The following is a 27104-nucleotide window of genomic DNA, read 5'->3' on the forward strand; positions in this document are numbered from 1 at the left end:
ATTGAAAATGTCGGTTTTTATAGTGAACATTATCCATGAAGAATGGTGCTGGAAAAACCGATCGTTTGAGCTGGAGGTTGTGGATCAAGATTTGACTGGGATAGAATTTAGACAGACAGGTTACATGCTCCGATGCTCACTCTCTCATGCAATCACGTTGGTAAGAGAAACGTAATGCAAAGGAGGGTGGTTGTTGGGAAAAGCCTGTATACCTGCTTCACAATGAAACTGCTGTTAATTTTAGCAATCATGTGCATTCCATCTTTCTAATTATTGTCATTGTGAAATGCGTCCTACTCATTCTGAGTACCAGTCGCAGCTTTTAGATCGTGTGCATTCTTGGTTATATGTTGTGGTTTCAAATGCAATTAGGAATGGGCAATAAATGCTAGTCTCATGCGTGATTCTCAAAGTTTATAAATCAAAAAAAAAAGCAATTGTATTTATTTATCTTTTTAAGCTCACCTTAGAATTACAGAATGGTTACTATGCTGAAGAGGCCATTTGACCCTTTGTGTCCATGCTAGCCATCTGCGACGGCAGTTGTTTGCTACAAATTTCCTGTTGTTTTTTTCATTATAGCCACAGTTTTTGAAAGTCCTGATTGACCCCGCCTCCTCCATACCTGCAGCCAATGCATTTCAGATTCGAACCCCACACACTGTGCAAAAGAGGTTTTCCTTATCTGGCCATTACTTTTTTTGCCAGTCGCCTTATATCAGTATCCCGTGGTTCTTGATTTTTCAAATGTACAAACAAAATAAGAACAGGAGTAAGCAACACAGTCCTAATGGGGACAGTTGCTCCCTGTCTACTCTTGCCCAGTGACCTCAAGATTTTGAACATCTTTATCAGATCTCCTCTTCATTGTTTCTTTTCGAAGATTACTAATCTTAGTTTCTCCAATCTGTCCATGTGGCTGAAGTTCCTCATCTCTGAAACCATTTTTTGTGAATCGTTTTTGCACTTTTTCTAATGCCTTCCATTCTCCCGACAGTCTATTGCCCAGAGTTGGAGGCAGTCTTCCAGTTGAACCTGCACCAGTGTCTTGTACAGGCTTGATAAAGTCCTTGCTTTTGCGCTTTGTGGCCCTCTTTATAATGCTCAGGATCCAGTGTGCTCTATTACCATCTTCAATGACTCATCCATAAATACAACCTCTACTCCTGCACCTATTTTAGAATAGTATCAAAGAACAAAGAAAATTACAGCACAGGAGCAGGCCCTTCGGCCCTCCAAGCCTCCACTGATCCAGATCCAAACCTGTCACCTATTTTATAAGGATCTGTACCCCTCTGCTCCCTGCCCATTTATGTATCTGTCTAGACACAACTTAAGTGACGCTATCGTGTCTGCCTCTACCACCTCCGCTGGCAATGCTTTTCAGGCACCCACCACCCTCTGTGTAAAGAACTTTCCACACACATTCCCTTAAACTGTTCCCCTCTCACCTTCAACTCGTGACCCCTAGTAATTGGTTCCCCCACTCTTCGAAAAGCTTCTTGCTGTCCACCCTGTCTTATACCTCTCATGATTTTGTAGACATCAATCAGATCTCCCCACAACCACCTCCTTTCTATTGAAAGTAATCCTAATGTACTCAACCTTTCTTCATACCTAGCACCCTCCATACTAGGCAATATCTTTGTGAACCTCCTCTGCACCCTCTCCAATGCATTCACATCGTTTTGGTAATGTGGCAACCAGAACTGTATGCAATATTCCAAATGTGGCCGAACCAAAAGTATTGTGCAACTGTAACGTGACCTGTCCACTCTTGTACTCAATGACGCAACCGATGAAAGAAAGTATGCCGTATGCCTTCTTGACCCCTCTGCTGACCTTTGTTGCCACCTTCAGGGTATGATGGACCTGAACACCCAGATCTCTCTGTACATCAATTTTCCTTAGGACTTTTCCATTTACTGTACAGTTCGTTCTTGAATTGGATCTTCCAGAATGCATCACCTTGCAGTTGCCCGGATTGAACTTTGTATGCATTTCTCCGCCCAACTCTCCAATCTATATATATTCTGCTGCATTCTCTGACAGTCCCCTTCACTATCTCCACAAATCTCCGTGTCATCTGCAAACATACTAATCAGACTACCTATACCTCCCTTCAGATCATTTATGTATATCACAAATAACAGTTCTCTCAACCTGGATCCCTGTGGAGCACCACTGGTCACAGTTCTCCATTTTGAGAAAATCCTTTCAACTATTATTCTCTGTCTCCTGCTGTGCAGCCAGTTCTCTATGCATCTTGCCAGTATACCCTGGACCTCATGTGACTTCACTTTCTCCATCAGCCTATCCTGGGGAACCTTTTCAAACACCTTACTGAAGTCCATGTATATGACATCTACAGCCCTTCCCTCATCAATCAACTTTGTCATTTCCTCAAAGAATTCTATTAAGTTGGTAAGACATGACCTTCCCTGCACAAAACCATGTTACTTATCCCTGATAAGTCCATTTTCTTCTAAATGTAAATCGATCCTATCCCTCAATATCTTCTCCAACAGCCTCCCTACCACTGACGTCACGCTCACTGGTCTGTAATTACCTGGATCATCCCTGCTACCTTTCTTAAACAAGAGGACAACACTAGCAATTCTCCAGCCCTCCGGACCTCACCCATGTTCAAGGATGCTGCAAGGATATCTGTTAAGACCCCAGTTATTTCCTCTCTTGCTTCCCTCCGTAACCTGGGATAGATCCCATCCAGACCTGGGGACTTGTCCACCTTAATGCCTTTTAGAATACCAAGTTAAAAATCACACAACACCAGGTTTTAGTCCAACAAGCTTATTTGTTAGGTGGTTGCAGAGTATAAGATTGTATGACACAGAATTTAGAGCAACTGTTTACAGTGTGATGTAACTGAATTATATATTGAAAAAGACCTGGATTGTTTGTAAAGTGTCTCATCTTTTAGAATGACCATGTTGCTTTCAGTTCTTTCATATATAAATCACAGAACCTTTTTTTAAAGTTACATTCTCAAGTGAACTTCAACAATAGGTGCCATGTCAGCTCAGATAATGCATAAAACCTAACACTTCCTCCCTCTTTGTGCCGACTTGATCTAGTGACCAAACATTTATCCCTGACCTCAACATCCGTCATGTCCCCCTCCTTGGTGAATACCGATGCAAAGTACTCATTAAGAATCTTACCCATTTTCTCTGACTCCATGCATCACTTTCCTACTTTGTCCTTGAGTGCCCAACCCTTTCTCTAATTACCCCCTTGCCCTTTATGTACGAGTAAAAGGCTTTGGGATTTTCCTTCACCCTATTGGCTAAAGATATTTCATGACCCCTTTTAGCCCTCTTTAGTCCTTGTTTCAGATTGGTTCTACTTTCCCAACATTCTTCCAAAGCTTCGTCTGTTTTCAGTCGCCCAGACTTTGTGTATGCTTCCTTTTTCCTCTTAGCTTGGCTATCCTGCATTTTGTAAATCCTTCTTTGCAAAAATTCCATCTGCCAGTTGTTTACACATTCTGCCTGGTTATTTGTGCTCTTTTGAAATCTTCCACGATCCTGTGCACAACACATGATTCCAAATGTGTTAATCTGCAAATTGTGAAATAGCATCCTGTACTGCAATGTCTAGGTCATTGATTGTGTTAAAAAAGTAAGGGTCTTAATGCCGATCCCTGGGGAATCCCTTCATTTACTCTTGACCAGTTTAAAAATAAATTGACTATGAGACATGGGAGCAGAAAGTGGCCAATCAGCTCCTTGCTCTGCCATTCAAGATCATGTCTGATCTGATCATCCTCAATTCCACTTTCTTGCCTTTTCTCCTTAAACCTTCATTCCCTTACTGATTAAAAACCAGTCTTTTTCAACCTTGACTTAATGACCCAGCCGCTACAGCCCTCTGTGGTAAAGATTTTTACGGATTCACTACCCTCTGAGAGAAGAAGTTCCTTTCCATCTCTGTCTTAAAAGTGTGGCCCCTTATTCCAAGATTACGTGCTCTGTTTGTACGACTAGGTGACACATTTTTGAGATGAGAGGAGGGAGATTTTTAAAAAGATATGAGATAATTTTTTTACACAGAAGGTGGTTCGCATTCAGAATGAACTTCCAGAGGAAGTGGTGGATGTAGGTGCAATTATAAAGTTCAAAATGCACTTGGATTGGAAAGGTCTGGAGGGACATAGGCCAGGGACAGGCAGGTGGGGCTAGTTTAGTTTGAGATTATATTTGGCATGGACTGAAGGGTCTATTTCCATGATTCTCCCAGAAAATTGAGCGTCCTTTCTGCACCTACCCTGTTAGGTACACCAAGAATGTGTGTGTTTCAGTGAGGTTGCTGCTCGTTCTTCTACATTCCAATGATTACAAGTCTTATCTACTCAACCTGTCATCATGTACAGAGAGACTGTCTTATGATATCAGCCCAGTATCATTGCACATGAAACAGTCCAGCACAGGAACAGGCCTTCTCTGTTCTGCCTCCAACTTTTCACCACTGTCTGATTCCTGTCACTTTGTATCAAATCTACCACTACCCCTTTTAATTCTGTGAATGCAAACTTTGAAAAAAATCCAATTATGTGGCACTTTGTTAAAAGCTTTTTGGAAGTCCCTGCAGACTGCATTATCTACTCTACCCTCATCAACATTTTTATGACAATATTAAAATTAAGTTCATGCGGCCTTTTTTTAAACTGAGTGTGTTTTTGTCAAAGTGTCAAATTAATTTTGTCCCGGATTATATTCTCTAATTTGGTGAACCATTTTAGAAAATAAAGCGGGAAACACTGTAAGGGCATACACGCACACACATCTAGTTTCAAGCATTTTGTAAGTCATTCTGTTTCTTTTCTCATGAGTCTCTGTTTAATTTCTTTTTTTTTAAGTACTCATTTGCATTATCCTTTGAGGAAGGTTTTTACAAAGCTGTTTCAGTTCCTTTGCAAATAAACTGATTTTGGTCTAATTACAAATTACTCGAATAGAACCTCAAATGTTTTGTTTTAGACAAACTGATTAAAAGCAGACTTTGTTTATGTTTTAATACCTCAATGATAATTTATTAGTTATGAAATGTTCCCCTTCCTTCGCATCCCATTAAAATGTATTAATTTGAAAGAACAGCAAAGCAATGCAAGGTGTTTCATAAATCTGTAGTGTATACATTTGATAGCAGTCATTGAGAGTATGTCTGATTTAAGTAGGTGAGACTGTCACTTCTGAGGCACTGTATTAGATTGATTTGCCTTTGCTACAACGTGAGTATATTAGAAGTAATACATCATATTGTCATCACTCATATGTTTGAAAATGCTGTTCATTCTATCGCTATTCAGGAATTTTACCAGGATGGAAGTTGCCCAGAAAATGTCGGTGTATACAACCTCACAAAAGGCGTGAATAGATTTTGCCTTTCTAAACCAGGTACAAAATCTGAGTGAAGTTTACTTTATTTGTTTAGTTCTTGGCTGTGCAACTCCTTAATGCTGCGCATTGCCCAAAGTTTGCACTGAGGCTGTTATAACAAAATGACCATTGATATTGTGTGCTTGATATCGAAAAATAATCCAAGGCACTTCACAGAGGAAGGAGACCTTTGAAGGGTTAAGTTTTAGCTAACGAGATGGATGGAAGCAGTGTAGAAGGTAAGGGATTCTAATTAGATAATGTCGCCAAAGCAAATACAAGCTGACCACCAATCTTGGGGCAGAGCAAGTGGAAATACAGGAGGCCAATGCACTGGATGGTTATTTAAAACAAAAATAGATCAGAGTGTGTGTCAATTGAGGCTATGGCACTTAACATATATTAGGACATAGTTCTCAGAATATTGGATGATTGGAGTTTGAGGTAAATATTGGAAAGAGAGCATTAAATAAAATAGAGTCCAGCGGCAATGAAGGAATTGTGAAGGGTTTCAGCATCAATGGAAGTAAGGTGAATGTGATAATTGACAGTATTGCAGAAATATGTTGGCAATGGATGCTGGGTTTACAGGCACAAAGTTAATTGAATATAAAATAGTCTAGTCATAAATGAACAGTGAGGCGTTTGATTGGGCTACAAATAACCTTAGTTCTCCCTGTGTTCAACTGAAGAATTTTAAGTTCCTTCACAGTTGTTGTTCAGATGTGATTATGGAAGTGAATCGCGATAACTTGCAGCACAGAAACCTCAGGATCTAAACACAATAAATTAGCAATCAGTTTAGATTGCTGAATTGAACGTAACACCAAAAGTTCGATAAAAATGGAGGCTGATGCATGTGGCCTAGCTTTTTGAAGAGCAAAGTGTAGAGAAGAGAGCTCAGGATGATTTTCTGGAAATCCCCAGAGCTGGCCATTTCAGATAAGATCAGCCATCCTGAGGAATTATAATAATAATCAGTTTAAGATTGACAGACAGCTTTTTGTGGTGTGCCACGTATACAGTCTCCCACTCTTTGCAAAGAAGGAATATGGGCTCAGATTATGTCTATTTTTAACTCAGCAAAGTAGGTGACTCACTGGTTAATTGCTCAGGGCATTGGTCAGACCAATCAGAATCAAACTGCCTCGTGTGAAATCTAACCAATGCCTGGCAGTTAACTGTCAATCATCATTAATTGCTATATTCTCTATGGCAGCACCTCTGCCAATCTCAATTCACTCGTCAACTAATCCTCTCAAACAACATAAATGCTGGTTTTTCCCTTTTTGGGAATTCTTGCCAATTGTCCTGATAAATTCAAGATGAAAATCTTCAACAAAACTTCTTTTTCAGCAATGCTAAAGAAACAATTGTTGGAAAATTACTTGTGTTAGAACAGATAAGTGAGGAACCACACATAGTGTTTGGAGAAGACTAGTACACATTACGCAGTACAGTTACTTATAAAAGTCATTCTTGGAAACAGGTTAAAATCTGAGTGTTATACAAGACTCAGCTCATGATATGGAAATTTTTAGCATTGTTTAATTCAATAATCCTAATCTCATCTTCATTTATGAAAGCAAAATGCTAGCAATTGCTTGATCTTATTAAAATCGGATGCTTTTATGTTTGAATAATGGGCTATGAACCTTTCTCCTCTTCCCATTTTTTTTGCATATACTTTGTTCTGTGCAGGCACTTTTCATATTCGCAGCCTATTGATCATGCTGCAGATTTGTTCAGCTCTGTGCATACATTTTCCACTGATTGTCAAGCATGCGTTCTTCCTAAAGAGGAGAAGGCAAGCAGATCAAATCACTCAATGTGCTTTCTAAAAATCAAATTTTTCCTGCCTTTTATCCCCTGTTTTTCAATTTTGCAAGGCTCAAAATATGATTTTCAACATAACAGAAGAGGTTATCTGTTTCAACTGACATGATTCAATTTAGGTGTACATTTTTGTGCCTTTTTATTAGTGTTTCTATTTGTGAGCCACAACTGGTTCAAACCAGGGGCTTTGGAGTTTGTTTTCACAGCTGTCACTCAGTCAGCTGAAGGAAGTTATAGAACATGGAACAGTACAGCACAGAACAGGCCCTTCAGCCCACAATGTTGTGCTGACCATTGATCCTCATGTATGCACCCTTAAATTTCTGTGAGCATATGCATGTCCAGCAGTCTCTTAAATGCCCCCAATGACCTTGCTTCCACAACTGCTGCTGGCAACGCATTCCATGCTCTCTCAACTCTCTGTGTAAAGAACCCGCCTCTGACATCCCCTCTATACTTTCCTCCAACCAGCTTAAAACTATGACCCCTCGTGTTAGCCATTTCTGCCCTGGGAAATAGTCTCTGGCTATTGACTCTATCTATGCCTGTCATTATCTTGTATACCTCAATTAGGTCCCCTCTCCTCCTCCTTTTCTCCAATGATAAAAGTCCGAGCTCAGTCAACCTCTCTTCATAAGATAAGCCCTCCAGTCCAGGCAGCATCCTGGTAAACCTCCTCTGAACCCTCTCCAAAGCATCCACATCTTTCTATAATAGGGCGACCAGGACTGGACGCAGTATTCAAAGTGTGGTCTAACCAAAGTTTTATAGAGCTGCAACAAGATCTCATGACTCTTAAACTTAATCCCCCTGTTAATGAAAGCCAAAACATATACTTTCTTAACAACCCTGTCCACTTGGGTGGCCATTTTAAGGGATCTATGTACCTGCACACCAAGATCCCGCTGTTCCTCCACACTGCCAAGAATCCTATCCTTAATCCTGTACTCAGCTTTCAAAATCGACCTTCCAAAATGCATCACCTCACATTTATCCAGGTTGAACTCCATCTGTCACCTCTCAGCCATCTCTGCATCCTATCAATGTCTTGCTGCAGCCTACAACAGCCCTTTATACTGTCAATGACACCTCCAACCTTTGTGTCGCCTGAAAACTTGCTGACCCATCCTTCAATCCCCTCATCCAAGTCATTAATAAAAATTACAAATAGTAGAGGCCCAAGGACAGAGCCCTGTGGAACACCACTCACCACTGACTTCCAGGCAGAATATTTTCCTTCTACTACCACTCGCTTTCTTCTGTTGGCCAGCCAATTCTGTATCCAGACAGCTAAGTTCCCCTGAATCCCATTCCTCCTGACCTTCCGAATGAGCCTACCATGGGGAACTTTATCAAATGCCTTGCTGAAGTCCATATACACCACTTCCGCAGCTCGACCCTCATCAACTTTTCTAGTCACATCCTCAAAGAACTCGATAAGGTTTGTGAGGCATGACCTGCCCCTCTCAAAGCTGTGTTGACTGCATTTAATCAAGCCATGCTCTTCCAGATGGTCATAAATCCTATCCCTCAGAATCCTTTCTAACACCTCGCAGGTGACAGATGTGAGATTTACTGGTCTGTAATTGCCGGGGATTTCCCTATTTCCTTTCTTGAAGATAGGAATTACATTTGCCTCTCTCCAGTCCTCAGGTACAACTCCAGTGGAGAGCGAGGATGCAAAGATCTTTGCAATGACGAAGCGATTGCATTTCTCGTTTCCCAAATCTGGTCCGGGCCTGGCAACTTGTCAATCTTAATGTTTGACAAAATTTTCAGCACATCAGCTGCCTCTACCTCTATCCATTCCAGCATGCACACCTGCTCTTCAAAGGTTTCATTCACTACAAAGTTCATTTCTTTCGTAAAGACAGAAGCAAAAACCTCCTTTAGGGCTTTCCCTACTTCCTCAGATTCCACACACAAATTCCCTATGCTATCCCTGATCAACCCTACTCTTTCTTTGACCATTCTCTTATCCCTCACATAAGTGTAAAATGCCTTTGTGTTCTCCCTAATCCGTTCTGCCAATCCTTTCTCGTGCCCCCTCCTGGCTCTCCACAGACCATTTTTGAGCTCCTTCCTCGCCTACCTGTAATTCTCCAGGGCTGAGCTTGACTCTAGATTCCTCCACCTTTTGTAAGCTACCTTCGTCCTTTTGACAAGAAGCTCCACCGCTCTCGTCATCCAAGGTTCCTTTATCTTACCACTTCTTGCCTGTCTCAGAGGGACATATTTATTCATCACTCGCGACAACTGTTCCTTAAACAGTCTCCACATGTCTATAGTGCCTTTACCATGGAACAATTGCTCCCAATCCATGCTTCCTAACTTATGTCTAATCGCATCATAGTTTCCTCTTCCCCAATTAAATATCCTCCCATTTTGCCTAACCTTCTCCTCCTTCATATCTATGTAGAATGTAAGGCAGTTGTGGTCACTATCACCAAAATGCTCTCCCACCACAAGATCTGATATCTGCCCTGGCTCGTTCCGAGCACCAAGTCTAGAATGGCCTCTCCCCTCGTCGGCCTATCAACGTACTGAGTTAGGAAACCCTCCTGAACACACCTTACAAAAACAGCTCCATTCAAATCTTCTGCTCGAAGGAGGTTCCAATCAATATTGGGAAAGTTAAAGTCACCCATTACAACAACCCTACTACATCCACACTTTTCCAAAATCTGCCGAACTATGCTTTCTTCCATCTCCCTGCTGCTTTTGGGAGGCCTGTAGTAAACCCCTAACGAGGTGACTGCTCCCTTGCTGTTCTTAATTTCCCCCCATACTGACTGGGAAGGCAGATCTTCCTCGACAATGGAAGCTTCTGTAGCTGTGATACCCTCTCTGATTAGTAGTGCTACACCCCTTCCTCTTTTTCCACCCTCCCTCTTCTTTTTAAATGTTCTAAACCCTGGAACATCCATCAACCATTCCTGACCCTGAGAAACCCATGTCTCTGTTATGGCCACAACATCATAGGACCAGGTACTGATCCATGCTCTAAGTTCATCACTTTTATTCCTGATACTCCTTGCGTTAAATCAAACACACTTTAACTGCTCCCTTGGTTCCTTCCCAGGAAAATCCTTCCCACTAGCTGGTCTACCTCTTGCTATTGCCTCATCTGCATCAACTCTCACCTCCGGTATATAGCTCAGGTTCCCCCCCCCCCCCGCCATACTAGTTAAAACCCTCTCAAACTACACGAGCAAACCTTCCACCCAGGACATTGGTCCCCTTCCAGTTCAGATACAACCCGTCCTTCATGTACAGGTCCCACCTTCCCAGAAGGCATCCCAATTATCTACATATCTGAAGTCCTCCCTCCTACACCAGCTGCGCAGCAATGTGTTAAGCTGCGCCTGCTCCCTGTTCCTCGCCTCACTATCTCGTGGCACCGGTAGTAAACCTGAGAACACTATTCTGTTCGTCCTGCTTTGCAGCTTCCACCCTAACTCCCTGAAATCACTTTTTATATCCTCGATCCTTTTTCTGGCTATATCATTGGTGCCAATATATAACACGATTTCTGGCTGTTCACCCTCCCCTTTTAGAACCTTATACACCCGATCGGAGACGTCCCGGACCCTGGCACCAGGGAGGCAACATACCTTCTGGGAATCCCGATCCTGACCACAAAATCTCCTGTCGATTCCCCTAACTATCGAGTCCCTTACCACGAGTACTTTTCTATTCTGCTCCCTTCTCTTCTTTGCCACAGTGTCAGGCTCAGTGCCAGAGAACTGACCACTATGGCTTTCCTCTGGTAGGTCATCCCCCCAGCAGTATCCAAAACGATATACTTATTGCTGAGGGGAATGTCTACAGGGGATCTCTGCACTGTCTGTCTGTCCCCTTTCCTCCCCCTGACTGTAACCCATCTATCCTTGTCCTGAGCCTTAGGAGTGACTAACTCCCGGTAACTCCTCTCAATTACCCCCTCAGCCTCCCGAATGATCCGTAGTTCATCCAACTCCAGCTCCAATTCCCTAACACGGTTTTCAAGGAGCTGGAGTTGGGTGCACTTCCCACAGATGTAGCCAGCGGAGACGTGTGTCATGCCTCTCACCTGCCACATTCTGCAGGAGGAGCAAGCAACTGCCCCAGCATCCATACCCGGCTTATCTGAACACCCACTCAGTACTAAAGTAGAAAGCTTAGTTCAAGTTGCTATAAAATTAATAACAAACTTATATTCAATAGAGGAAGTTTAGAATGAACCTTACCTTATTAACTAGGTTAGAGGAGAAGGGCGGGTGGGAGACACTACAGTAGTAGAGTCTCCGGTTTAGCCGCCTTGCTGATATATATGGTCGCTGCTTTCCTTCCCGGCTGCCCCTCTGGTCCTTGTCAGGGAAAACACCGCTGTCCGCTACCGGTAAGTAATTTTAAAAATGATTTCACCTGTAATGTATTTACAGTTCTGTTTGCACACAGGAAAATTACATAACCTGTAACGAGACTGGTTGTGCTGTTTGAGGGATAATCTCAGCACTGCAGTGGGAGAGGTCCCTGCTCTCTTTGAATAAGGTTGTGGGTATATTTTATGACCACCTGTTAGGGCTGACTTTAGGCTGCAATGTCCAACATTGCAGTACTCTCAACTGCACTGAAGTTTGGAAACTTTGATTCAAACTTTCCAAAACAAAAACGTGTGACATACTTAGTTTAATTCCTGAGAGAGACACTATTTGCAAGAGCAAACTAGAGGAACGTGATTACGTTTCTGCACTTTTTGTTTGATGCTGTTCTCCTCTCATTCACAATTGTGGAAAAGCTGAAAAATGTGGAATTTCTATTTTCTTAAGAAATGTATGCATTACAGGTTATTAGATATGCAGTTTGTTTTATAATGAGCCAACAGACCCCAATTTATTCGCCAGTTTTTCAAGAAGCTCTCATCCATACCTGTTTGCTGTCTTCTAATTTTGCCAAATGCCAGAATTTCATCCCTTCCTGGAATAGAAGTATTTAGCTCCCCAGTCAAACTTGCTAACACTCCCAAATACTAGATAAAATATTTATCACCTTTTCATGGAAAGATGAAAAAACAGCAGGGTTTTTGTAGTGGGTGGTTGTAACTTCCCCAATATTAACTGGGACTTCCTTAGTGCTAGGACCTTAGATGGGGCAGAATTTGTTTGGTGCATCCAGGAGGGTTTCTTGAAGCAATATGTAGATAACAAGGGAAGGTACCATACTAGACCTTGTATTGAGGAATGAGTCTGACAAGGGATCAAAGTTTCATTGGAGGAGCATTTTGGAAACAGTGATCGTAATGCCACAAGTTTTAAGACAGTTATGGGTAAGATTGGTCCTTGGGTGAAAGTGCTAAATTGGGGGAAGGCTAATTGTAACAGTATTAGGCATGAACTGGTGAAAGTATTTTGGGGACAGCTGTCTGAGGGTAGTTCTATGTGTGCTATGTGTGAATCTTTTGAAGAACAGTTGATTAGAGTTCAGGACCAGTGTATTCCTGTGAGGATGTAAGAAAAGGATGGTGAGATTTAGGAACCCTGATGCCAAGACATATATGGAAATATAGTCAAAAAGAAAATCAAAGCGTGAAGGAGGTTTAGGAAACCAAAATCAGGCAAGATCCTTGAGAAATATAAAGGAAGGAGGAAAGAACTTAAACAGGAAATTAGGAGGCTTATAGGAGGCCATGAAATGCCTTTGGCAAGTAGGATTAAGGGGAATCCCATGGTATTTTACGTGAGTGTTAGGAGCAAAAGGATAGCTAGGGAAAGGGTAGGTCCACTCAAGAACAAAGGAGGAAATTTATGCATAGAGTCAGCGGAAGTGGGTGAGGTCCTTAATGAGTACTTCACATCAGTATTCGCCAAGAGAAGGACATGGTGGATGGTATGATTAAGTGGTAAACCTTTTCTGCACCCTCTCCAAATCAGCCACAAGGCATATGGCATGCTCACCTTCATTGGTCAGGCATTGAGTATAAAAGTTGGCAAGTCATGGTGCAGCTTTATAAAACTTTAGTTAGGCCATGTTTGGAATAATTGTCTGCAATTTGGTCACTACACTATAAAAAGAATGTGGCTGCTTTGGAGAGGGTACTGAAGAGGTTTACCAGGATGTTGCCTGGATTGGGTTGTATTCACCATAAGGAGAAGTTGGACAAACTTTGTGTTTCACTAGAGCTTTGGAGGCTATTGCACAACCTGAATCAAGTTAATATAGTTGTGAGGGTCATGGATAGGGTGGGTGTTGGGAGTCTTTTTCTGAGGGTAACAATGTCAAATACTGGGGGGCATGGGTTTAAGATGAGAGGAGGAAGTTTAAAGGAGATATGCAAGGCAAATGTTTTTATACAAAGGGTGATAGGTGCCTGGAATGCGGTGCCAGGGGAGGTGGTGGAGGCAGATATGATAGCCGTATTTAAGAGGCTTTTGGAAGGATACATGAACAGGTAGAGAATAGAGGGATATGCACTGTGTGCAATTGATGGGATTAGTTTAGAATGGCATTGTGGTCAGTGCAGACATGGTGTGCTGTGTTGTACTGGACTGTGTTCTAGAAGACCACAAGATGTAGGAGCAGAAGTTGGCCATTCAGCCCATCAAGTCTGCTCTGCCATTTGGTGAGATCATGGCAGATCTGATAATCCTCAACTCCACTTTCCTGCCTTTTCCACATATCCTTGATTCCCTTGACTGATTAAAAATCTGTTATCTTAATCTTGTATATGCTTTACAACTGACATTTTACAGCTCTAGAACCATAGAATCCCTACAGTGTGGAAACAGGCCTTCCGGCCCAACAAGTTCATACCGACCCTCCGAAGTGTAATCCACCCATAACTATTCCCCAACTCTATTACTCTACATTTATCCCTGACTAATGCACCTAACCACCACATCCCTGAAAACTATGGACAATTTAGCATAGAGGAAATCAGAGCACCTGGAGGAAACCCACACAGACATGGGGAGAACGTGCAAACTGTACACTGGTAGTTGCCTGAGGCTGGAATCAAACCCGGGTCCTTGGTGCTGTGAGGCCACAGTATTAACCACTGAGCCACTGTGTCACTCACTTGGTAAAGAATTCCTCAGATCACTACCATCTGAGAGAAGAAATTCCTTCCCATCTCTCTATTAAGTGTGCAGTCCTTATTCTTAGAGTACGACTTCTGGTCTTAATCTCCTAATCTGTATCTCCCAGAAGGGATACAGCTTTTCTATGCCTACCCTGTCAAGTTATCTAAGATTCTTGTGCGTTTACTCATTGAGTTCCAGATTGGAGATCTGGTAAAATCAGAAGTGATAAACCATCAGCCTTGATAACATGTTAGATGTCATACAGATTGATATTGCTACTGCTACAAAATAGTTTGTTTGAAAATGCTGTGAGAATTGGAAGAATTTCTGATTTCAAAGAACATTGTTTCTTCCATCAGGTGTCTATAAAGTGACTCCTCGTTCCTGCCATCAGTTTGAACATGAGCATTACATCTATGATACGTAAGCATTTAAGCCCTTTTCTTTCTTGTGCAAAATCAACTATATTAATGAGCTTTTGCATTAGATCTCATGAGTGCCATTCTGTTCTTTGTTAGAGCGGCCCCTACCATTCTAACCTTAACAGCAATTCGACATCGTGCATTAGGTGCTATAGTGACAGACAAGTTGATGGATGTAACAGTTACTATCAGGTAAGAGTGCCCAAATACAAGTGTAGTCAAACTATGTGATGCCATTACTCTTACCTTAAAAAAATGATATTGAGAAAAATAATAAGATATTTTAACTTGAGTTCTGAAGAAGAATCCTGTTGGACTGGAAGCGTTCTCTGTTTCTTCTCTGCTGATGCTGCCAGACCTGAGATTCTCCAGCATTTGCCACTTTTATTTCAGAATTCCAGTATCTGCAATACTTTACTTTTATTTAATGGATATTTTAGTGTGATGTCCATATTTTTGTCCTTGTGTTGCAGCTAAATGTGTAATGGTCCCTGTTTCATCTGTCTTTTTCATATCTGGCTCATTTCTGTGTGTACTCTTGATCTCTAAACCTGCTGAAACTGTACGTAAACACTGAATAGTTAAAATAAATTAAACTTTAAGAGGAGAAGTGTGTAGTCAGTACAGTAGCTGAAAAGTCAGAGGAGTAGACATTTGCCTTTTAGTATACATTTGGCATTTTGACATTTTTGCACTGTTGTTAGAGCAGAGAATTTACATTGCTGCTGGGTCAAAATTCAAACAGCATTGTGTCAGTATCTTCATCACAAGGACAATGTTGGTTTATGAAGAAGGCTGAGATCCACCATCTCAAGGAGACCTTGGGATGGGCAGCAAATGCAAATTGGTCAAGAAGCAATTAATAGCACCAGTTGTGAATTGTAAATGAGTGGCAAAAAAGGGTGTTTTGAGTCCAGTGACACTCAGAATCATTCTGAAGGAAAGGTCACTCGACTTGAAATGCTAACTCTGTTTTCTCTCCACTGATGCTGTTAGAGTTTCTTCAGCAATATCTGTTTCTGATTGTTTCAGATCTCCAGCTTCTGCAGTTCTTCATTGTCTGAATTGTAAATATATTATGCAAGCTTTATCAGTGAAATATCAGAAATATAAGGTTTTGCTGAGAAATGAATTGCTAAAGCTTTTTTTTAAATGTATGTTTTTGGGAATTAAAAACAGAAGATGCTAGGAAAACAAAGCCGGTTAATTGGGGTCAGTAAAGAGGAAAGACAAGTTGTGTGTTAACGATTAAGATATGTTTAGGATTATATCTGTTGTCAGTGTGATGACTAACTTCATTATGCAAGAGTTAACAGTCGAATATTGTATTAAAAAGAGTTTGCTATGACAAAAGGTGCTTGGTATAATATTGGGGAGCTAACCTAGGCATGCTTTGAAGGTTTTGCTGTAGGTTTCAGTGTTATAAATGTTGCAGGCCCATGGTTTTATAGCATTCCAGTGCAAACCCATCAAGCCAACTTTGTGCCTTGTTGGAAACGATAAACCTTTGTGCTGTTTCCACTGTGGAGAGAATTGCTGATGGAAAATGTTATGATTTCCACTGCTCATATGTGAACTGTGATATCCTATTAAACCAGGTGAAGGGCTGCCAGGACTTGTACTCTGCACAATGCTTTGGCTTGGCAGGAAATCTCACATTTAGTTTCAAGTGGGATATTTTTAACAGATTGCAGACTGCGTTGCATTATTAGAATTGGAAATTAGCATTTCAGATATGCACACGCAAATCAGTATTACATTTGAGTTTGTGGCTGCTCCCATTACATATTGATTAGTTCAACTTTTCTTTTCGATAAAAGGGATTGTTAAGTTAACCCATGCCTTACTAAAAAGATCTAAGATGAGTCCTATCCCTAGTCGGGCTCATTACAGCAGCAAGTATAGATGAAGAGGGCTGACTTCATCTTGAATTGTGATGCTCCTCATTGTTCAAACGTTGGCAAGATAATTCTAACTAGGAGCATCCCTGAAAAACAGAGAATTACAGCACAGCAGGAGCCATTTCATCTATTATATCATGCTGTCTGACAAAGCATTATCCAGCATCTCTTCACCTTCTCCAGCCCTGTGCATCCTAGTGCCTCAAGTGCATGCCCAAAAATTCTATTGAAGTGAGATAGAAGTTTAACTCTCCACCTTGCATCAGTTTCAGAGAATCACCTCACTCAGATGGAAAACAGCATTTCTTAATTTCCCTCAGATCCTTCAACCAGTTCTTTTAAATCTAGTGCCTCTGGTCATTGACTTCACTGCTAACAGAAGCAATTCCTTCATGTCCCCTCTATCTAGGTTCCTCGTCATTCTATTCACCTCAGTCAAATTACCCCACAACTTTTCAAAGAAGATAATCCCAATCCTTCCTCATTGCTAAAATTCTTTACTCCTGGCAGTGTCCTTATCAATCTCCGATGTACCCAGTCCAGTGTGAGTAGGTCCTTTGTGTAATGTGGAGTACTCCAGCTATGGTCTACCTGATGTTACATTCATTTCTAGCATTATCCTTCTGCTGTTATACTCTGTGCCTTAACCACTAGAGTAAATGATGCTGTATACCTCCTTAACCAGAATCTTATCCTTCATTGGGTATTTATTCTGTTGTATTGTTTAACCTCCTCAAATGAATGACTTCACACTTTACTAGATTGGATTCCATTTGCCAGATTGCTAGGGAAGGTGACGACCTTGTGATATTATTGCTGGACTGTTAATCCAGGAGACCCCTGTAATGTTCTGGGGGCGCAAGCTCAGGTCCTGTCACGGCAGATGGTAGAATTTGAATTCAGTAAAAATCTGGAATTACAAGTCTGATGATGACCGTGAATCCAGTGCCAATTGTTGGAAAATCCCACCTGGTTTGCTAGCATCCTTTGGGGAAGGATATTGCCATCCTTACCTGGTCTGGCTTACTCCAGACCCACAGCAATATGGTTTACTCTTAACTATCCTCTGGGCGATTAGGGATTGGAAATAAATGCTGCCTGGCCAGCGATGCCCACAGCCCATAAATAAGTTTTTTTAAAAAAGCAGATTTCTGCCCACCTGTATGGTCTATTGATATCTTGCCTCAGTTTGCAGCTTGCTTCCTTATGATTAACCATGTGGCCAATTTTTGTATCATCTGCAAGCTATTTGAAAGTTGTTGTTAAATACTTGGATAAGCAAAAGACACTTTGCTGACTCCTGAGGAATTCCATGAGAAACAGCCTTTCAGTCCCAAAAATACCTGTTGGTCATTGCCTTTTGTTCCTTGCTATTGAGCCAATTTTGGATTCAACTTGCCTCTTTGCACTGGTTCCCATGAGATTTTAGATTTTAACTTTCTGGTCAGTCTGCCATGTTGAACCCTGTCAGAAGTCTTGCTAAATTCCAAGTAGAAGTATCAAATGTGCTGACCTTATCAATGCTCCTTGATTACTCCTACGAAAATCACTTGATTTAGTCAGACACAATCTTCCCTTAACAAATCCACACTGTCCTTTTTTGTCCAGTCTGTCTCTGAGTGGATTTAAACAAAAAGTTCTCCTGAATGCATTGTAAGAATTCTGTGCTATTCTTGCCCTTTGCACCGAATTTATCCCTGTTAATGTTAGATAAGTGGGAATTCCTCCTGTTACAGCTCAGAGCACAGATGCTTGGCCTCTACCTGATAGTCAAAAAAGCTGCTACATGATCTCAGAATTAACATGTGTTCTGATAACAGGCCTTTTAACTCAGGCTAATTGTAACTTGTGCATATGAACATTGCAGAGTATATCTTGATGATAAGACCAGATGCTATTACATCAGTGTGTAGCATTGTTCAGTCAAATGGGTGAAGAGGGCATGGAACTCTCTGCTCACTTGACTGAAGAGCTCTACATGCTTGATCCTGATTAAATTTAAGTGCTGTTGAGTGCGACAGTCTTTCGGTATTGAAATGCCACTAGCTATACAGCCATTAGAGATGCAAAGATCTTCAGCAAATGCAGAATAATTGTCTGCTGCAACTCAGTATCCTGTGTTGATTTGAAACAGTTGCTCATGTTTGTGTTGATTTAATTGTACCGATTTCTTCCCTTCCCTAGGTCTTCTATTGACAGTGAGCCAGCTTTAGTACTAGGCCCTCTGAAATCCGTTCAGGAGCAGCGGCAGGAACAGCAGCTGGCAGAAATAGAGGCTCGCCGACTGGAGCGAGAGAAGAAGGGTCAAAAGGAAGTGGAGGGAGAGCCGCCTGCCCAGGAAATTGTGGAGGAGCTTGAAGGGCCTTTTCTTTATGAATTTTCATACTGGGCAAGGTAATGTTAATGGATGCCTATTAGAACATGCTAAATAATCCATGGTTGCAGGCAAAGAAGCATAACTATGCAAGCAAGTTATTGTGGGCTAACAGGTTTAAACAGAGGTGGCATGGTTAGTGGTTAGCACTGCTGCCTCACAGCGGAAGGGTCCCGTGTTCGATTCCAGCCTCAGGTGACTGTCTGTGTGGAGTTTGCGCATTCTCTTGGCGTCTGTGTGGGTTTCCTCTGGGTTCTCTGGTTTCCTCCCACAATCCAAAGATGTGCAGGTCAGGTGAATTGGCCATGCTAAATTGCCCATAGTGCTAGGTGCATCAGCCAGAGAGAAATGGGTCTGGGTGGGTTACTCTTCGCAGGGTCGGTGTGGACTAGTTGGGCCGAAGGGCCTGTTTCCACACTGTAGGGAATCTAATGTAATCTGAATTCCCATAAGACCATAAAATATAGGAGTAAAATAGGCCATTTGACCAATTGGATCTGTTCTACCATGGCTGATGTCTTTCTCAGTTGCATTCTTCTGCCTTCTCCCCTTTGATGCCCTCACTAATCAAGAACCTACTTATCTCTTTCTTATATACGCTCAATGACTTGGCGTCCACAGTCCTTCGTAGCAAGCACCAATCTGACAGATTATGAGAGCCCGAGTGTCTGTAACAATGCTTAATGCTTTGCCCTGTGTGTCCGCATGAGTTCCAGAGATTCCCTATCCTCTACCTGAAGAAATTCCTCGTCCTCTCAGTTCTAAAGGGTCATCCCTTCAGACTAAGGTGTACTGTTGGGTCCTAGTCTCACCTCGTAGTGGAAACATCATCTCCACATCCACTGTATCCAGGCCTCCCGTATTCTGTACGTTTCAATGAGATCCCCCTCAGCCTTCTAAACTCTCATTGAGTACAGGCAGAGTCCTCCACTGCTCTGGATCATGTGACAAAATGACACGTTTTAAGGTTTATGCTGTAATACATAACCTAAAATCAACATTGACTAAACATTACTTAATAACAAGTTAATATAATAAACAAGGAACAGGTATTTTCCCTTCAAACAGTAAATTTGATGGACTACCCCATGTTGTGTTTAATGTTATTTAACATTCTTAGAGACATGTCCTAAATTGAAAGTCCAACTTTTCCCAACATATCAATAAATTATCCCTGCTTCACTTGGGTGAATCTTCCAGTGTACTTTTAAACCAAGTCCCCTTCACTCAATCCTTTAAGCATATTCAAAATGGGCTCCTCATTGTTAGGTTCTGTTTGATGATTCCATGGTCTGTAATTTTTCGAAAATCCTTGTTTCCTTAAACACGGGTTCCGTTGGTCAATCCAGCAGCCCTTTCTTCTGCCTGGCATAGCAGCACCAATCTGACAGATTATGAGAGCCCGAGTGTCTGTAACAATGCTTAATGCTTTGCCCTTTGTCCACATGTGAAAGCTTTTCAACGGGACTTGCCCTGGCTTCTTGCCCCCATGGGCCAGTCGCTAGACAGAACTAGTCAGTCACAAGTCTGTCTCCACTACTCCATTTTACCTTGAGTTAGAAGAGACAGTTTAAAAGGTAACTTAGAATGTCTTACAGCTATTTAAAGTACTAAGGAAGAGATTGAGTTCAGTATTCTTAGATAATTCACAAAAATGTAAAACTGGTGAAGAAAGTCACTGATCACTTTTACTTTTAGGAAAGTTACATACAGAGACCCAATAATTAATTTTATGGCATTTAGAAGATGAATGATAGTAGATGTTTGGAGTCTCTTCCACAAATGGCAGTGGATGCTGGATCAGTTTGTAATTTTAAATCTAACTTAGATAAATTTTTGTTTAACAAAGGTTTTGAGTGATATGGAACTGCCAAAGGCAGGTACATGGGATTAATCATCAGATCAGCCATGATCTCCTTGAACGATGGAACAGGCTCGAGGGGCTGAATGGCCTCCTCCTGTTCCTTTGTACTATGGTCAATATTAATGTTTTAATTTTCACTGAAATTAACTTGGGTTGGGCTGTAATTTATGAACATAATTCTGTTACTTTATGAAGTTAAATACCTGATTAGGTTGTAACCAAATTCTTTAAATGTCTCCCATTCATTAGTCTCAGCTCTGAGAATGTACTCATAAGGAACACTCTTGGCTCTGAGAAGATCCTTCAGAATTAGAAAATTGACCATTTTCTTTTCCTTCCGGATTACTTTCAAAACAAGAATGCTCATTACGTCAACAGGCCTATAAATGACTTGTGACCAAAGGCTCACTTGCTGCTGCAGCAGCCTTGAAGTGTTTTGTCGCACATTCACCAAATTTCATGGTCAATTTTCTTGTCACCTCCTAATCCTGCTGTGTGCTTTTGTGATCGTCTTGTGCAACAAATTTGCAGGTTGTCAATTGTTATAATATTTGATAAAATCTATGCGGTTAAAAAGGAGACTGCCGTTCTGATTAATCACTGTGTTAAGATTTTACAGACCACGTTACCATAATGTTACAAAGATACACTGTGAATGGGAGTTACATTTCTGGATCTATCTCAACATTTGTTCTCCACTCATTTCTGTGTCACGGGGTATCAGGAGTTTGTTTTTGGGGCTATTCCCCTATTGTTGTACATTAATCCTCCTGAACTGTCTGGTTTGAAATGCATTAAACCACATTTGGAATTTAGATTTATAATTATATCATGTTTAGCTTTTATGTTTAAAAATCTGATGCATGTTTTTCTTCCACTGCAGTGTTTGTATTTTCTAAAATTAATTTCTATCTCTTTTTGTCTGTTTGGTTGTTCAGTTTTACAGGACAGAGTCTCACTCCGTTTTCATGGTCGATGGGTGGTAGTATTGATACCACTACTGATTGTAAACCTCTCTTGTTTTCTCTGATAGAGCTGGAGAAAAGATTACAGTCACACCCTCATCAAAGGAACTTCTCTTCTACCCTCCATCAGTGGAGACTGTCATTACTGGAGGTAACCTTTTACATAATTTGAAGACTTAATATTACAGATTAAAAGATTGTGGCACGGTGGCTCAGTGGTTAGCACTGCTGCCTCACAGCACCAGGAACCCAGGTTCAATTCCAGTCTTGGGCGACTGTTTGTGTGGTGTTTGCACATTCTCCCTGTGTCTGCATGGGTTTCCTCTGGGTCGGGTGCTCCGGTTTCCTCCCACAGTCCAAAGGTGTGCAGGTCAGGTAAATTGGCCATGCTAAATTGCCCATAGTGTTAGGTGCATTAGTCAGAAGAAAATGGGTTTGGGTGGGTTGATCTTCGGAGAGTCGGTGTGGACTAGTTAGGCCGAAGGGCCTGTTTCCACACTGTAGGTAATCTAATGTAATCTAATTGTGAAGTTTTGACTGTTTTACACTCATTTAATTCACTGAATTTTGAATGCCTATGTTAATTATAAAAAGCATGCAAATTCTTAGGATCCTGCGTTAACATGAATATGATAGCCAGTTTCCAGTCCCTGACCACTCATGCTGCTATTAGAGAGGGGGGGAATATCCAGGGTTTTGACCAGGCAGAAACAGTGGCATATTTCCAAATCAGGCTGCTTTGTCCTGAATGGTGTCAAGCTTGTGTGTTGTTGGCGCTGCACCCTTCCAGGCAAATGGAGAGTATTCCATCACACTCTTGGCTCATGCCTTGTAGATGGTGGACAGGCTTGGGTGAGTTACTTGCTGCATTATTCCCAGCCTCTGACCTACTCCTTTAGCCACAGTATTTATATGGCAAGTCCAGTTCAGTAGCTAATTTAGATGTTTTGAATGTGCAAGGTGAATTGCCAAGATGTATGGACCAGAATTGATTCATGCATTAGTTTTGACACACTGATCTAGTTAATCTTATGTACCTCTTAGAAAAGGTTTCTTCACTTATAATGCTATTTTTAAAAATGGCCTATGTAATATTTGAGGCAAAATTCAAGATGACTGAAGTTCTAGTAAGGGAAAAGGTTAAGTGCTGATGGAACCAGAAGGAGCCTGACTCAAGGCAGTGACTTCCTTTAGTTGACGAAAGGATGAGAAGTAACTAATTGGAAAGTTAAGGTTTGTATTCATCTAAATTCCAGAGCTTGTCTTGTACTTGTCTTGCATGTATAAGTATTTGAAGAAGAATGTACCCAGCCATGGTGAAAGGAGAAGTTTGGTCATTAGAAGGGTTTAAATTTGATGTGGAGGTATTGGATTGCCTGGCTGTATTAACGTTGAGAAAGCACAAACTCATTAGGTACTTCCCTCAGTATCCTTGGGTGCAATGAGGACAATTGCAGAGGCTCAGGCCCTTATGTTTCAGTTTTGCTTAAACTCTCAGTTGATGCCAGAGGGCTGGAGAACTGCAAATGTTATGCCCTTGTTCAAAAAACACTGCAAGGGTAAGTTAAGCCACTGTAAACCAGTCAGTTTAACATCAGTGGTATAGAAACCTCTGGAAATATTCATTTATGATAAAATGAATAGTCACATGGACAAATTCAGGCTATTTGAACAGAGTCAGCATGAATTTCTTAAAGGCTTTTGGATTCCCTACAGTTTAGAAACAGGCCCTTCGGCCCAGCAAGTCCACACCAACCCTCCGAAGAGTAACCCACCCAGACCCATTCCCCTACCCTACATTTACCCTGTCTAACGCACCTAACACTATGGGCAATTTAGCATAGCAAATTCACCTAACCTGCACATCTTTGGTTTGTGGGAGTGAACCGGAGCACCCGGGGGGAAACCCACGCAGACAATCGCTCAAGGTGGGAATAGAACCTGGGCCCTGGCGCTGTGAAGCAGCAGTGCTAACCACTGAGCTACCGTGCTGCCCATTTGAACCAACTTGTTGGAAGCTGATTGGAGGCAGATGTTCTCAGGTAAAGGAACAACTGGAAAATGGGAAGCCTTCAGAATTGAGATAACAAGAATCCAGAGAAAGTATATTCCTGTCAGAGTGAAAGGGAAGATTAGTAGGTATAGGGAATGCTGGATGACTAAAGAAATTGAGGGTTTGGTTAAGAAAAAGAAGGAAGCATATGTCAGGTACAGACAGGATAGATTGAGTGAATCCTTAGAGTATAAAGAAAGTAGGAGTATACTTAAGAGGGAAATCAGGAGGGCAAAAAAGGGGACATGAGATAGCTTTGGCAAAAAGGGGTTTTACAAATATATTAAGGACTAAAGGGTAACTAGGGAGAGAATAGAGCCCCTCAAAGATCAGCAAGGCTGCATTTGTGTGGACCCATAGAAAATGGGGGAGATACTAAATTAATATTTTGCATCAGTATTTACTGTGGAAAAGGATATGGAAGATATAGACTGTAGGGAAATAAATGGTGACATCTTGCAAAATGTCCAAATTACAGAGGAGGAAGTGCTGGATGTCTTGAAATGGTTAAAGGTGGATAAATCCCAGGGGCCTGATCAGGTGTACCCGAGAACTCTGTAGGAAGCTAGAGAAGTGATTGCTGGGCCTCTTGCTGAGGTATTTGTATCATCGATTGTCACAGGTGAGGTGCCAGAAGACTGGAGGTTGGCAAACGTGGTGCCACTGTTTAAGAAGGGTGATAAAGACAAGCCAGGGAACTATAGACCAGTGAGCCTGACCTTGGTGGTGGGAAGGTTGTTGGAGGGAATCCTGAGAGACAGGATGTACATGTATTTGGAAAAGCAAGGACTGATTCGGGATAGTCACCATTGCTTTGTGCGTGGGAAATCATGTCTCACAAACTTGATTGAGTTTTTTGAAGAAGTAACAAAGAGGATTGATGAGGGCAGAGCAGTAGATGTGATCTATATGGACTTCAGTAAGGCGGTCAACAAGGTTCCCCATGGGAGACTGATTAGCAAGGTTAGATCTCATGGAATACAGGGAGAACTAGCCATTTGGATACAGAACTGGCTCAAAGGGAGAAGACAGAGGGTGGTGGTGGAGGGTTGCTTTTCAGACTGGAGGCCTGTGACCAGTGGAGTGCCACAAGGATCGGTGCTGGGTCCTCTACTTTTTGCCATTTACAAAAATGATTTGGAAGCGAGCATAAGAGGTACAGTTAGTAAGTTTGCAGATGACACCAAAATTGGAGCTGTAGTGGACAGCGAAGAGGGTTACCTCAGATTACAACAGAATCTGGACCAGATGGGCCAATGGGCTGAGAAGTGGCAGATGGAGTTTAATTCAGATAAATGCGAGGTGCTGCATTTTGGGAAAGCAAATCTTAGCAGGATTTTTACACCTAATGGTAAGGTCCTAGGGAGTGTTGCTGAACAAAGAGACCTTTGAGTGCAGGTTCTTAGCTCCTTGAAAGTGGAGTCGCAGGTAGATAGGATAGTGAAGAAGGCGTTTGGTATGCTTTCCTTTATTGGTTAGAGTATTGAGTACAGGAGTTGGGAGGTCATGTTGCAACTGTACAGGACAGTGATTAGGCCACTGTTGGAATATTACATGCAATTCTGGTCTCCTTCCTATCGGAAAGATGTTGTGAAACTTGAAAGGGTTCAGAAAAGATTTACAAGGATGTTGCCAGGGTTGGAGGATTTGATCTACAGGGGGAGGCTGAACAGGCTGGGGCTGTTTTCCCTGGAGGGTCAGAGGCTGAGGGGTGACCTTTTCGAGGTTTACAAAATTATGAGGGGCATGGATAGGATAAATAGACATGGTCTTTTCCCTGGGGTCAGGGAGTCCAGAACTAGAAGACATAGGTTTAAGGTGAGAGGGGAAAGGTATAAAAGAGACCTAAGGGGCAACGTTTTCATGCAGAGGGTGGTGAATGAGCTGCCAGAGGATGTGGTGGAAGCTGGTATAAATACATGTCCCGGCCTCCCATGACATGGCCACAAAATAGACTTCACTAAATGTCTGCACCTAGCCACTGATCCTACCCACAATGCCTCAAATTGGCTAAACCAGCTGCCCCAGACATCCCACATACCTCAGGACATGACTCATCAGGCCCCAGACCATGAGAATATACTACTACAGATTAACTGATAATGAGCCTCGTGCTCCACAATAGCCCAGCTACCTCTGATGTCCCGAGGGTACAGCTGCTGCCATTACGAGTCAAGCCTTCGCAAAGGGTACCAGACAAGGAGTCACCATAGGTACTTCTCTTGCCCCCCTCAACAATTGTGGATGCCACAGTGCTTAGCACTGCTGCCTCACAGCGCCAGAGACCTGGGTTCATTTCCCGCCTCAGGCAACTGTCTGTGTGGAGTTTGCACATTCTCCCCGTGGTGCTCCGGTTTCCTCCCACAGTCCAAAAAAATGTGCAGCTTAGGTGAATTGGCTATGCTAAATTGCCTGTAGTGTTAGGTGAAGGGGTAAATGTAGAGGAATGGGTCTGGGTGGGTTGCTGTTCGGAGGGTTGGTGTGGACTTGTTGGGCCATAGGGCCTATTTCCACACTGTAAGTAATCTAATCTAACCTCAAAATATGAACACGTTGATACCACATGAAGCCCACTAACACCTGCCCCAGCCAAGGATCGGAATCTCCTGAGTCAATTAACTCATTGTCGGACACTTGAATCTTTTCAATGAATGAACTTTATTTCTCTTTGTTTACAACTCGCACCATTGTCTCATAACTCTCACTTCATTGTTATAAGGGTGTAAAACTCCATGGTATTCTCTGTTCGGGGAAGAAGCTGTGGTTCCTTCTTAACAGCCCATCAGTGATTGTTTCAGTTGGGTCAAGTCTCTTCCACGATATCGCTGTTTGTTAAATAAATCCTTGTCAGTTCTCAGTCTGATCTGTGTGTCTGTGATCTCTGATTAACTGGGCAAAATTCCCCAACAGGTAGATAGTGGAGCTTGAAGAGGACATAGGAGGAGGCAAGCAGGTTGGGTGGGTGGACAGGTGGCAGATGAAGTTCAGTATTGAGAAGTGTGAGGTGATACTTTCTGGAAGGAAGAACATGGAAATGCAATATAAAACCGAAGATGCACCTCTGAGGAGGGGGCAGGAGCAGAGAGAGCTGGGTGTATATGTGCATTAGTCATTAAAGATGGCGGGACAGGTTGTGAGAGTGGTCAACAACATGAAGTTTTCCAGGCTTGCTCAATCGAGTTTGGTGGAGTAGGAAGGGGCAAAGAGATGATGCTGAACTTTTATAAGA

The 27104-nt window shown here is 42.0% G+C and overlaps 1 protein-coding gene across 1 annotated transcript in view; it reads left to right on the top strand.

The window, feature by feature from the left end:
- The window catches only part of nomo (nodal modulator), an 89368-nt gene that overhangs the window by 29184 nt on the left and 33080 nt on the right, over positions 1-27104 (top strand). Inside the window, exons 15-20 of the mRNA XM_072560172.1 lie at positions 24-160; positions 5330-5417; positions 14656-14719; positions 14815-14910; positions 18804-19013; positions 21891-21973. Coding sequence (XP_072416273.1) covers positions 24-160; positions 5330-5417; positions 14656-14719; positions 14815-14910; positions 18804-19013; positions 21891-21973 — 678 coding nt within the window. The remainder of the gene's footprint in view (positions 1-23; positions 161-5329; positions 5418-14655; positions 14720-14814; positions 14911-18803; positions 19014-21890; positions 21974-27104) is intronic.

Source organism: Chiloscyllium punctatum, chromosome 40, assembly GCF_047496795.1.
Source record: "Chiloscyllium punctatum isolate Juve2018m chromosome 40, sChiPun1.3, whole genome shotgun sequence".
In the NCBI taxonomy this organism is placed as follows: Eukaryota; Metazoa; Chordata; class Chondrichthyes; order Orectolobiformes; family Hemiscylliidae; genus Chiloscyllium; species Chiloscyllium punctatum.